General features: G+C 38.1%; 2 protein-coding genes across 2 annotated transcripts; both read right to left on the bottom strand.

The window, feature by feature from the left end:
* Nucleotides 1-8,862: 8,862 nt before the first annotated feature.
* Nucleotides 8,863-9,576, bottom strand: LOC138873276 (uncharacterized). The gene is made up of 2 exons (XM_070151723.1): nt 9,373-9,576; nt 8,863-9,159 (listed from the first exon to the last, which is right to left on the bottom strand). Exons 1-2 carry the CDS (start codon nt 9,574-9,576, stop codon nt 8,863-8,865), a joined length of 501 nt encoding a protein of 166 aa, XP_070007824.1.
* Nucleotides 9,577-9,606: 30 nt separating this feature from the next.
* LOC138873275 (uncharacterized) lies at nt 9,607-11,602 on the bottom strand. Its single transcript, XM_070151722.1, has 5 exons — nt 11,313-11,602; nt 10,601-11,093; nt 10,451-10,479; nt 10,036-10,357; nt 9,607-9,633 (listed from the first exon to the last, which is right to left on the bottom strand). Exons 1-5 carry the CDS (start codon nt 11,600-11,602, stop codon nt 9,607-9,609), a joined length of 1,161 nt encoding a protein of 386 aa, XP_070007823.1.
* Nucleotides 11,603-12,298: the final 696 nt, after the last annotated feature.

The raw sequence follows: 12,298 nt of genomic DNA, 5'->3' as shown, positions 1-12,298 counted from the left end.
AGTTTTTTGTGATAACAAAGTTGCATTTCAAATTGTAGCAAATCCTATGTATCATGAGATAACAAAACACATAGAAATAGATTGCCATTTCATAAGAGGAAAAATACAAGAGGCGTTGATTGAAACTTCACACGTATCAAGCCAACAACAACCAACAGACATTTTGACAATGCCACTGGGCATTAACAACATACCTTTCTGTTGTCCAAGTTGGGAATGAAAAATATTTTTCATTCTCAACTTGAGGGAGAGTGTAGAGATATAAAATGTAGTTGAAACATTTTGTACATTGTGTTATTTAATGTGCACTCTTCTAGATACATCCATTAGTTTGTCAGTTAGTATACATTAATGACTTTGTATATATTAGTTACACTCTGTATGTTGTAGAAAAAACTAAAGGAAAACATGTTACATTTTTTCTCTCTCTACGTTCTATCCTATCTTACTCTGTATCTTCTCTCTTCTTCTCACCACAGCTTGCCTCCATTTTCATCGCAGATTTAGGTTAGTTTTGATAATGTCCAATGTTGGCTAGGAGTCTTTTTATCTTATTATAGATTTATAGGCTAATAGGGAATGTTGAGAACTTCTAGTACTTGAAGAACTAACTTTTTATAATATCAGACTATGACAAAGCTTAAATTAATAAAGCGACATGAACGGTAAGGATTGATATAGTCAACCCCAAATTTCTTGAGATTGAAGTGTATAATAGTTATTATTATTGTTATTTCTTTAGATGTATCAACTGTAAGGCAATGAGAAGGTTGAGGAGTTTGATGCATCCGTTCATCGAATTGAGTTGGGTTGCAAGTGGTGGAAGGAGGTCATCTTGATCACGGATATTCTTTCTACAAGACTATCTTCCAGCTAAATAGACACTAGGAGACTGTTGATATTATGGTCATGTGGTCTGTAAAAGTAATGAAGAAAGAAACAAAAACTCATATGCCCGGGGAGATGACAAAATTCATACTTCCCGTCATCAAGTGCCTCAAATTGTTTTTGTTGCACTAAGGTTTATAGATTTTTATTGTTACTATTCTCGAGTGTCTTTCTCATCTGAATTAAACCTTAATCTCATCAATCTCATGATTTAGAGATAAAAATGCATGTTTCATACTTGTGAGGCAGTGCTAATCAGATTACTGTGGTATCTGAAGTTAAAGGACATAAAAAGAAAAACAATTAACCTAAATAGTTGCTAATAGAAAAAAACTTAAAAAGCCACTCACCCAATCGTTTTTTATTTAAAAATAGTCACCGCATGTATTATATATATATATATATATATATATATATATATATATATATAATTAGGGTATACTGGCTGAAACAAGTGAACACGAAGTGGCATTTGTAGCTGAGCATATTCATAGCTCAAAATATGGAAGATTAAGAGCAACAACATCAACTTTTGTTTTTGTTGATCAATTGTAAAACAGAGAAACAACATATGGGAAACTAATTTGGATTATATATTATAGCTAAATGAGACCAAAAGGTAGTCGAATGAGATGCGATTTAAAGAGAGTACATAAAACTTTCTACTGTAATCTTTAATTAAATTTTTTAATTTCAGACGGCTGATCCAGTAGGATGGCCTGAAAAAACAAGTAGTTCATTCAAAGTAAAGCAAAAAATAGTCCAAATGTTCAATAGGGCGATAGCTAAATTTGAAGTTCGAACAAAAGGCAATAAACTATTTCAAGGGAATTCTTGCCAACCAGAATGTTCAATTGCACAAAAAGGGATGTAATGTTGAAATTTATCAAGGTATAGTTTCCAATATGAACTATTCTTGTCTTGACAGCCCAAAGGCCACAAAGCCATCATTCGAACTAAGTGCACAAGTTCAAATCTCATACCATTACTATTTTAATTAGGCATTTTCTAATCCTCGTAGATAGAAAAAAAAATGAAATTGAAACATTCTTAACTAAATGTGTAACTAAAAGGAGGAGATAATAATATCATTTTCACCGTACCCCAAAGTGATTTTTCAAAACAATGAATCTGGACAAAATGTCACCAAATTTACACATACATGAAATTGTACATATTACTATTTCATATAATTCACCGAGAATAATAGAAATACTAGAATTGTAAATATGAGGACATTTGAAATAATTTTTTTTGTATAAGAATAATCGAAATTTATCAAAAAAATTGAAAGTTTAGTCACCTCAAAATCATATTCCAACATGCACATTACGAGCTCAATATATACGACTATTATTCAGTGAAATAAATTGAATTTCAAATCTCATACCTCATTTCTAAAGTTTGAATGAAGTTTACGTTAAGACATAAGGTCTAAAGAAGTTTGATTTTTTTTTTCAAACTTCAAACCTTCGGGGTGTAAAGTTATGCTTTGGCACAATAAAGCATTTATGTGCCCAAATTGCAAAGAATTTGGAGAGAAAGAGAGTAAATAATGCAAGATGAAGTTTGTTAGTTTGTGTGAGTCCACCAAACAGGAGAGTACTTGGTCTTCTATGAGATTCTACTGAGAATGCTAATAAAATAGTACGTAAATAAAGCAGAGGATTTTTACGTGGAAAAATCCCACACAAAGGGATAAAAAAACTACGACCTACACCTGTAGGCTTGCAACTTCACTAACTTGTAAAAACCTATTACAAGCCACTTTGCAATGACTCCATTACAAAGAATTTACTCAACTAACTTGTGGTACTCTTACCAGAAGCCACTTTGTGACTTCCTAGTTACAAAGACTTTTACTAACTTGTGATGCTCTCACCACAAGCCACTTTGTAACTCTACGATTACAAAGACTTTTGCTTATGGCTAAACCTAGTCACAACACAAATTCAAGGAGTTTACGGATTTACAAAAGGATTCCTAATCAAACGCTTCTAGCTAAGCAGTTTAGGAGATACAATAAGTACAATCACAAAGTTACAACTCAACTAGGACAATAACAAGCTATCTTTTAGGAATTGGTCCGTAGTTGCGTTCAACTTTGTTCTTCAAGCTTGTGAGGATTGATTTCTCAGTTTTTGGCAAGAAGCTTGAATAAGAAATTGAAACCTTCAAGTGATGTTTTGTATAAAATCATTATAGGTACACCTTGATCACATCACTTGAAATGACATGAGCACTTTAGTTGGTCAGAGAATGAGTGGGCGCTGGAGACAGTGCAGTGCGGCAGAAACAATGCAGTCAGGCACTTCATTTCTAGCTGTGACCAATTGACTTGTACTATGATGAGGGAACCACAAGGGTATCAGATCCTTGTTTGGGTTCCTAGCTCCTGAAGCTGTAGCAGTTCACCTTTAGCTGGAATTCGTTAAACTTGCAGTATAGTCCGAGTAGGTCAGGTTTCCTATCTGGTTCTTAATAGTAAGTTTGTTAGATCATCAAAACATAAGGCAAGAACATTTAAAACCTATCAATTTCCCCCTATTTAATGATGACAGACTTAATATTTATAGAGTGGATTTAGAGCAGTAAGAACCAGATTAAGTAACAGGATAACACAGGTTCCCCCTGACTCTATGCCTTTCGTAACACATGTGTTCCCCCTAAAACACAGGCCATATTATTTTTCCCCTTTTGGCATCATTAAAAAAACAGATAGAATAACAACACAAAGAAGTCCAGCTAAGCTAACTCATGCCACATATGTGCACACAATCATGATAGAGAATAGAAACACAAAAGGAAAGTACTGACATAATAAAATAAGGATTGATATTAATAAAACATTAATATGCCTTTGCTTTGAAAAATCGAAATGCAATATTGGACTTTTTAAAACGGGAGTAGTAGTGTTTCATCCCAACCACAAAAAAAAAAAAAAAAACATCCGCCAAAACATCAAAGAAAAATTAACAAACATTTCCAGAAATTGGTCACTAAAGGGGTACTTAGGGGGCACTAGGAGTAAAGGGCTTAGAAGCTGCAACAAGCGTTTGGAGAATGAGGTCTATTCGGGCATTTGCCGACTCTTGCTCATTGAGCAGTTTTGCTTTCAGGTTCTCTACTTGCGCCCTGAGATCAGCATTCTCCTTTGTCAAACAAGCCACTTCATCATTTGACACCGGAACCCCTTAGGCTTGCTGACCTTCCAGGATAGCATTCATAGCCTTCAATCGACGAATTTCCTTAGCTGCACTGTTCTGAGCATTAATAAGCTGTGAGACGGTTGATGTACTTCCTACCCCCCCATTCTTTTCCATGCACTTTCACTCTTCCAAAGTTGTTTGTGAGAAAGTCTGCTTCCTAGTTCCCACATTTCCTGTCCCCAGTGGGACTTCAAAGAATTTGAACACTTGTGTAAGCAAGAACCCATAAGGAAGGCCATGATTACCATCTTTGAAGGTGGCAACCTTTTGCATGTGCTCAATCATAATAGCAGGAAGACTCACAAGAGTAAAATTATCCAGTTGCTCAATCAATAACAGGTCAGACTTAGAAGTCACTGACCTCCTCTCAGCTCGAGATAATAGAACTTTGTTAACCAATTCGAACAACAACTGATAGACATGGAGTAACGCTTTCTTATGGATCTGGTCCCCCTTCTGGTTTGCATTGATTTTTACCACGACATTTTTGAAGTTAAACTGACACACATCTTTTACACTGGACACACCAGCTGTAGGAACTTTTAGGATCTCTCCAAGCAACTTTACATCGAACACGATGTCCACCCCATTGACCAAGGCACAAATGTGGTCTGTCTCAACTGGAAAGAGGCTAGCAAAGAATCTTTGCACCTCATCCTCATATACCTTAGGTGCATCAATTTGAAATAGATGCACCCAGCATTGAAACTCAACCATTTCCAGAATTTGGCGCATTCCAGCCATCTTAGAGATTACTGGGTCAAACGTATGACCCAGCAGAACCTTTTGATGCCTCAGGCGTTCAGAGCCAAGGCTGACGTCACTTCTCATTCTCTTCACAAAACCAGGTTTTTCAAAAGTTTCAGACTTGCGTTTGCCGGACTTCTCTCCACTGAATTTTCCTTTTCCCTTGGATTTGACTAACATATCCTCATCAGACTTCGAAAAGTCACTCACCACCTCTTTCATCTTGGACCTAGATGTTGACCCCTTCTCTACTAAAGCAGGCTTCGTCGTTTTCGAAGACCATCTAATAAGTGAACTAGGTTCATCTAGGGTTTTCTCTTCCACCTCGACTACAGGGATCTCCTCATCACTTACAGGTACACCGTCTTTCACCAACTTTCTCCTTTTCTTCTTACTACTCTTCTTGCTCTTTTGAAGAGCAGAATTGTAGGCCACCTTAACTTGAAGCCTGGTAGTAGGTCGTTTGGTTTCAGACTCAGAGGTGGATACAACCCTCCATTTTCTTATGAATGCGTCAAGAGCCACATTATCTAGGTATTCTTCATCACTGGATCTCATTTCAGGTGCTTGAATTTCCAAGGGCACAACATCGAATGCAGGAACAACACTGTCCTGGTAACGAGAGCCCTGACCTGGGTCCTCTGGAGAGGGATCAGGTTCCTCATGTGATGCCCCAGTAGTATTTGCTAGTGTATCCCCTTCAACAGTTACAATGGCCCCTTCTTCCCCCACACTTTGTGCCTCATTTTTTTGAGAGGTGATCTCATGCAGTACACCATTAGAAGACACCACAAACACGATTACAACATTTGTCTCTTCCTCACATGGTTTTACCACCACCATGGAATCGGTAGCAACGATGTCAGAACTCTTTGTGACCTCAGGGTTTTGATCTTGTTCTCCACTTGGTCTTTGACTGGTGGGAGACTCAGACGATGGGAGAACAGAGTAGCAGTTTTAAGGGTTTCTGAATTAGGAAGAGACTGGGAGACTGGGTGAGGTGTGACTATAACGGCGTGAGTAACAGTGGGTAAGGAAGGCTCAGTGGGAGCGGAAGGCTCCTTAGATTGATTAGTACTAGTTACGACTGAGGCATGGAGATTGGAAGTTGTCTCAGCCATTAAAAAAATGTGACGATGCTTTTTGGGAAATTCTAATGTAAAACTTATGGTTATGAAGAGCAGAAAAGAGGGGTTTTAAAAAGAGAGGATAATTATGGAGAGAGAGGAATAAGCACCGGTTCTGAAACGGCAGTTGGGCATAGAGATTTGCAATGTTTCAAAGAGAGATGGAACGATTTGAAATGAAGGGACGTGATAGCAGGATCTGAAAAGTTGATGACATAGTAGTTGTGTTTTGTACCCTTTTTAAGACGTGCATTAAAGGATGTACATAACTACTAACCTTTGGTACAAGAACCAGGTTCTTGACCTTTTTATTTGAAAGAATCAATCCTCTTTTATCATTCATGCACTGCATCTAGAACTTCTATACTTATCATGCGTGTTTACCTGCAATGGTATTGAAGTGAGTTAGACATGGCCAGAAAACACTTTTAGCCAGTTATTTCTTGAAGGTGAAAGCCAGATATAGAGGAATCAGGTTCTCAATTGGGCTTTAAAAGCCCCAACTTCACTCTGTTTTTTTCAAACTGTTCCCTACTTAGCACCTTGGTGAAAATGTCTGTAATTTGATCTTCTGTGCTGCAGAACTTCATACATATCAGCCCTTTCTCCACATTCTCCCTCAGAAAATAATGCCTCACATCAATATGCTTTGTCCTTTTGTGTTGAACTGGATTCTTGGCCATGTTGAGTTCACTGATGTTGTCACATAGAATGGGCGTGCTCTCAGTAAGCACCCCAAAATCCTCCAGTTACTGCTTGATCCATAAAAGCTCAGCATAGCAGGATACTGCGGCTACATATTCAGCTTCAACTGTTGAAAGAGCCACTAAATTTTGCTTCCTTGTTCCCTAAGAGATAAGACATGAACCTAAGAAGTGAGCCATTCCAGAAGTGCATTTCCTGTTCACAAGATAACATACATAATATACATCAACATACCTAATCAGATTAAAACTGTCACCTGACAGATAATACAACACCAGGACTTGTGTTCCTTTTGAGATATCTCAGTATTCTTTTGGCAGCCTTAAAGTCAGATTCCTTGGGATTTAATTGAAACATTGTACACAACCCCACACTAAAAACAATATCAGGTCTCCTGACAGTGAGATAGAGGAGAGACCCAATAATGCCTCTATACATGGTTTGATTCACAGGAGATCCAATTTCATCCATGTCCAGTCGAGTGGAAGAAGCAATGAGAGTATCTATCACCTTTGATGCTTCCATGTCAAACCTCTTCAAGAGCTCCCTGATGTATTTTTGCTTACAAATGGATATACCCTTTGGGGACTATTTTACTTGAAGACCCAAGAAGAAGTTCAATTCCCCCATCATGCTAATTTCAAATTCACTTCCCATGAGTTTTGCAAATTCTTCACACAGAGAATCAGCTGTTGCTCCAAAAATAATATCATCAACATAGACCTGAACAATGAGCAGGTTCCTTCCTCGTTTCTTTAAGAAAAGAGTATTGTCAATTTTCCCTCTTTTAAAGCCATTTTCCAAAAGGAACTTTGACAACCTTTCATACCATGTTCGAGGAGTCTGCTTTAGCCCGTATAGAGCTTTGTCCAGTTTAAACATATATTCAGGGTACTCATGACATTCAAACCCTAAGGGTTGCTTCATATAGACATCTTCCTTAAGGAGTCCATTTAAAAATGCACTCTTGACATCCATTTGGAACAAGGTGAATTCCATATGAGATGCAAAAGCAATTAGAATTCTAATAGCTTCCATGTGAGCCACTGGAGCAAATATTTCATTATAGTCAATCCCTTCCTCCTGATTGTAGCCTTGGACCACTAGCCTGGCCTTGTTCCTTGTGGTAATTCCATGTTCTTTGAGCTTGTTTCTGAATACCCACCTGGTTCCTATAATAGTTCGATCTGGGGGTCTAGGTACCAGGTGCCACACATTGTTTCTCTCAAACTAATGTAGCTCGTCTTGCATGGATGTAATCCAATATGCATCTTTCAAGTCTTCCTTGATATTTTTAGGTTCTATCTGGGAGAGAAAGGCTGAGAAGGCAAGTGAATTTCTGGCTCTTGACCTAGTTTATACTCTGGAATCTAGAGGAGTAATAATGTTGTCTATTAGATGAGAGCTTTGGTGTCTCCAGTTAGACGCCTGAGGTTCATTCTGAGAGGAAGATGGTATGTTTGGCTGATTTTCCTCTGTCCTTCTCTTAGGTGCTAGTGGAGTTCCCTGAACTGCATCAACCACTCTTTCTTCAGCTTCAGTGGTTGTAATTGAGGTGCTTGGTTCTATTGAAGATGAGACAACGTTTTCTTCATTTAGCTCCTTTACTTGATTCATCATATCTGCCTTTGCATTTGACATGTTAATGACTTCACCAGAGATTAGTAAGGGTTCTCTATCTTAATCTTCCTCAACACTCTTCTCACATGATGGATAAGACTTATCAAAAATAACATGGACACTTTCCTCAACGCATTGAGTCCGCTTATTATATATTTTGTAAGCCTTGCTTTGAGAAGAGTAGCCCAGAAATATTCCTTCATCACTCTTGGCATCGAATTTACCAAGCTGATCCTTTCTATTGTTGAGAACATAGCATTTTCACCCAAATATTCTTAGGTGAGTCAACTTGGGTTTCCTTCCATTTAACAATTCATATGGGATTTTGTTCAGAAGTGATATGATCAAGCACCTGTTCACCAAGTAGCAGGCAGTGTTGACAGCTTTAGCCCAGAAGTTCTTTGCAATTCCATTGTTGATCAGCATTGTTCTTTCCATTTCTTCCAGAGTTCTGGGAGCTGAGAAGTTGCGAGTGATGCCATTTTCATTGCAGAATTCATCAAATTTGACATTGTCAAATTCTGTCCCATGATCTGATCTAATGCATGAGACTCTAGACTCCATCTTCACCTGGATTTTCTACACAAAGGGTACACCTCAAAAGTTTCATCTTTGGTTCTGAGAAACAGAGTCCATGTGAATCTGGAGTAGTCATCTACTATCACAAAAATGTATCTTTTTCCTCCTCTACTTTGCACTCTCATAGGTCCACACAGATCCATATGCAGAAGCTCTAGTGGCTTTAAGGTGCTCACATCTCTTTTAGACTTAAAAGAGGACTTCACATGTTTTTCTCTAGCACAAGCATCACAGACTTTTTGCATCTTGAATTGTGACATAGGTAGACCATGGACCAGGTCCTTCTGAATTAGTTTGTTCAGAAGGGAAAAACTTGCATGGCCCAGTCTTTTGTGTCATAGTTCAACATCATTATCAACAATTTTCAGACACCTCATATCACCACTCTGTAAGGACTCGAAATCAGCAACATAGATGTTCTTGTATCTTTTGGCCACAAATACTATTTCACCGGTCACAAGATCAGTGACTGTACATATTTTGGACAAGAATTCCACCTTGTTTCCTTTGTCACAAATTTGAGAGACACTCAAGAGACTGTATTTAAGGCCATTGACGTAGTGCACATTTTCAATAGAATGAGTGAGTGACTTCCCGACTTTTCCAACTCTAAGAATGTACCCCCTTTTTCCATTGCCAAAGGATACACTCCCTCCTTGCAGGGCTTTTAGTGAAAGAAAGTCCGTAGTGTTCCCAGTCATGTGCTTTGAACACCCATTATCCATGAACCATTATTGACCGCTTCCTTTCACTGTTCCCTGCATAAGAGATTAAGAGTTAGTTTTAGGAACCCAAGCAAGTTTGGGTCCCTTATAGTAGGTAAGAGGATGAATAAGAGTTCTCTTAGTCCATGCAGGTAATGTGCGTTTTTTGTGAGTGGTACCTGGTCCCTCTTTTGTAGTCACCTTTTTAGCAAACACTTTGTTTTTCTAAATCGATTGATTCTTGGCCTGGACATCTTCCTTGAAGTGCCCAGTGTTCCCACATTGGGTACAAGTCTAGTTATCAGATACAGTGACGTACTTGTTGTGAGGGTTGTGGGGAGTTTTCTCCCTTTGGAACCCTATTCCCTGCCTATTTTCAAAATCACTAGTATGCAAGGAAGTGGTAACTTCTCAGGACCAAGTCCACTTTAGGGACTTTTCAAGATCATTTTTTACTCTTTCCAGATCAGTTTGGAGTTGCTCGTTTTTCTCAATTTCAGCACATATCCTAGATCTCATAGCTTTCACCTCATTTTCAAGCCTAATGTGTTCCTCACTGGCTATCTCCTTTCCCATTCCAGAATTTTCAGGTTTTGACTTAGTCCATGGTTTCACTATTGTTTCCCTTAGCTCTGTAATTTCTACCAACAGATCATCCTTTTCTTTTTTAAGGATTTCAATGGTTTTCTTATGATCAGTAACTATAGCCACTAAGTCGTCTCTAGTTTGTTCAGATTCTCCTAATTCTAAGGTCAAAGAATCCCTATCCTCCACAAGACTATGAAAAGCATTGATTAATACATCAACTAAAGACATGAGTTTTTTTTGGAGAATAGGATTTCAAATTTCTCTAAACATCCCTGAAATTTACCTTTTTGTTGCCATTGTCTTCATCATCATCTGATTAAGCCATCAAAGCAAAATTTGAGTCATATCCAATCTCCTCGCCTTCAACTGCCATCATGGAACTATCACCAGTATCAGGTTCATCTTCAGACTGACTAGAGGAACCCCCCTATACTGCAAGAGCCTGTCTCATCATATTGTCAGCAGATCTTTTTCTCTTGAAGTCCTTGAAGGGAACTAGGTTTATCTTAGCTATTTTCTCATGGTAGTTCTTGGAAAATTCTTGTTTTAAGAGAGGACAGTCTTTCATGAAGTGACCAGGATTTCCACACTTGTAACAAAGATCACAATTTTTTGGTGTGTTAGAGCCGTCCCTTTTTAGCATTTCTCCATTTCTTCTGACCATCTTCTGAAATCTTTTGGTTAAGTAAGCCATGTCACTGTCTTCCTCGCTTGAATCATTATTATCAACTTTAAGTACCCGGTTCTTTTCCTTCTTTGGTTCCCTTCTTTCATTGTCTATCTTTCTCTTCAACTCATAGGTCTTCAAGTTTCCGATCAACTCTTCTATGGTCAGCTCCTGTGAGTCCTTTGATTCAATAATAGCATTCATTTTGCTTTCCCAAGAGCTAGGCAGAAAGTTGAGGATTTTCCGCAATAGCTTGTTTCTGGGAATAGTTTCACCAAGTGAATGTAACTAATTCATGATGGAAGTGAATCTTGTGTGCATATCTTGAATGGATTCATCGTCCCTCATTTTAAAGAGTTCATACTCAGTAGTGAGCATATCAATCTTAGACTGTTTTACTTGTGTAGTTCCCTCATGAGTTGTTTGCAAGGCTTTTCATATCTCCTTGGCAGTGTCACAGGTGGAGATTTTATTGTACTCTTCAGGTCCTATTCCACACACTAAAATTTTCTTGGCACGAAAATTTTTCTCCACAACTTTCTTGTCTGCTTCAGTGTACTCTTTGCTGGTTTTTGCCATTGAAAATGGAAGTTCCTCTAGTAACTTGGTTGGAACATAAGGACCATCGCATATGATATCCCATAACTCACAATCCTCAGCCATAGTAAAATTGTGCATTCTTGTTTTCCACCACCCATAGTATTGTCCATTGAACTTGGGTGGTTGGTATGTAGACTGACCTTCTTCAAAATTTGGTGGAGAAGCCATGAGGATCCTTCCTAGGTGTTAGCCTGATAGGAGGAACCTGCTCTGATACTAATTGTTAGTTTATGTAAGTTCACCTAACAGTAGAGTACCTGGTCCTCTATGAGATTCTGTTGAGAATACTAATAAAGCAGTACGTTAATGAGGCAGAGGATTTTTATGTAGAAAAATCCCACACAAGAGGATCAAAAAACCACGACCTACACCTATAGGCTTTCAACTTCACTAACTTGTAAAAACTTATTACAAGTCACTTTGCAATGACTCCATTACAAAGAATTTACTCAACTAACTTGTGGTACTCTTACCATAAGCCACTTTGTGACTTCCTAGTTACAAAGACTTTTACTAACTTGTGATGCTCTCACCACACACCACTTTGTAACTCTACGATTACAAAGACTTTTGCTTATGGCCAAACCTAGTCACAACATAAACTCAAGGAGTTTACGGATTTACAAAAGGATTCCTAATCAAACGCTTCTAGCTAAGCAGTTTAGGAGATACAATAAGTACAATCACAAAGTTACAACTCAACTAGGACAACAACAAGCTATTGTTTAGGAACTGGTCCATAGTTGCGTTCAACTTTGTTCTTCAAGCTTGTGAGGATTGATTTCTCAGTTTTTGGCAAGAAGCTTGAATAAGAAACTGAAACCTTCAAGTGATGTTTTGTATAATTCATTGTAGGTACACCTT

This window comes from Nicotiana sylvestris, chromosome 7 (genome assembly GCF_000393655.2).
Source record: "Nicotiana sylvestris chromosome 7, ASM39365v2, whole genome shotgun sequence".
In the NCBI taxonomy this organism is placed as follows: domain Eukaryota; kingdom Viridiplantae; phylum Streptophyta; class Magnoliopsida; order Solanales; family Solanaceae; genus Nicotiana; species Nicotiana sylvestris.
The sequence above is the reverse complement of the archived record's forward strand: the minus strand, read 5'-3'. Positions and strand labels throughout refer to the sequence as shown.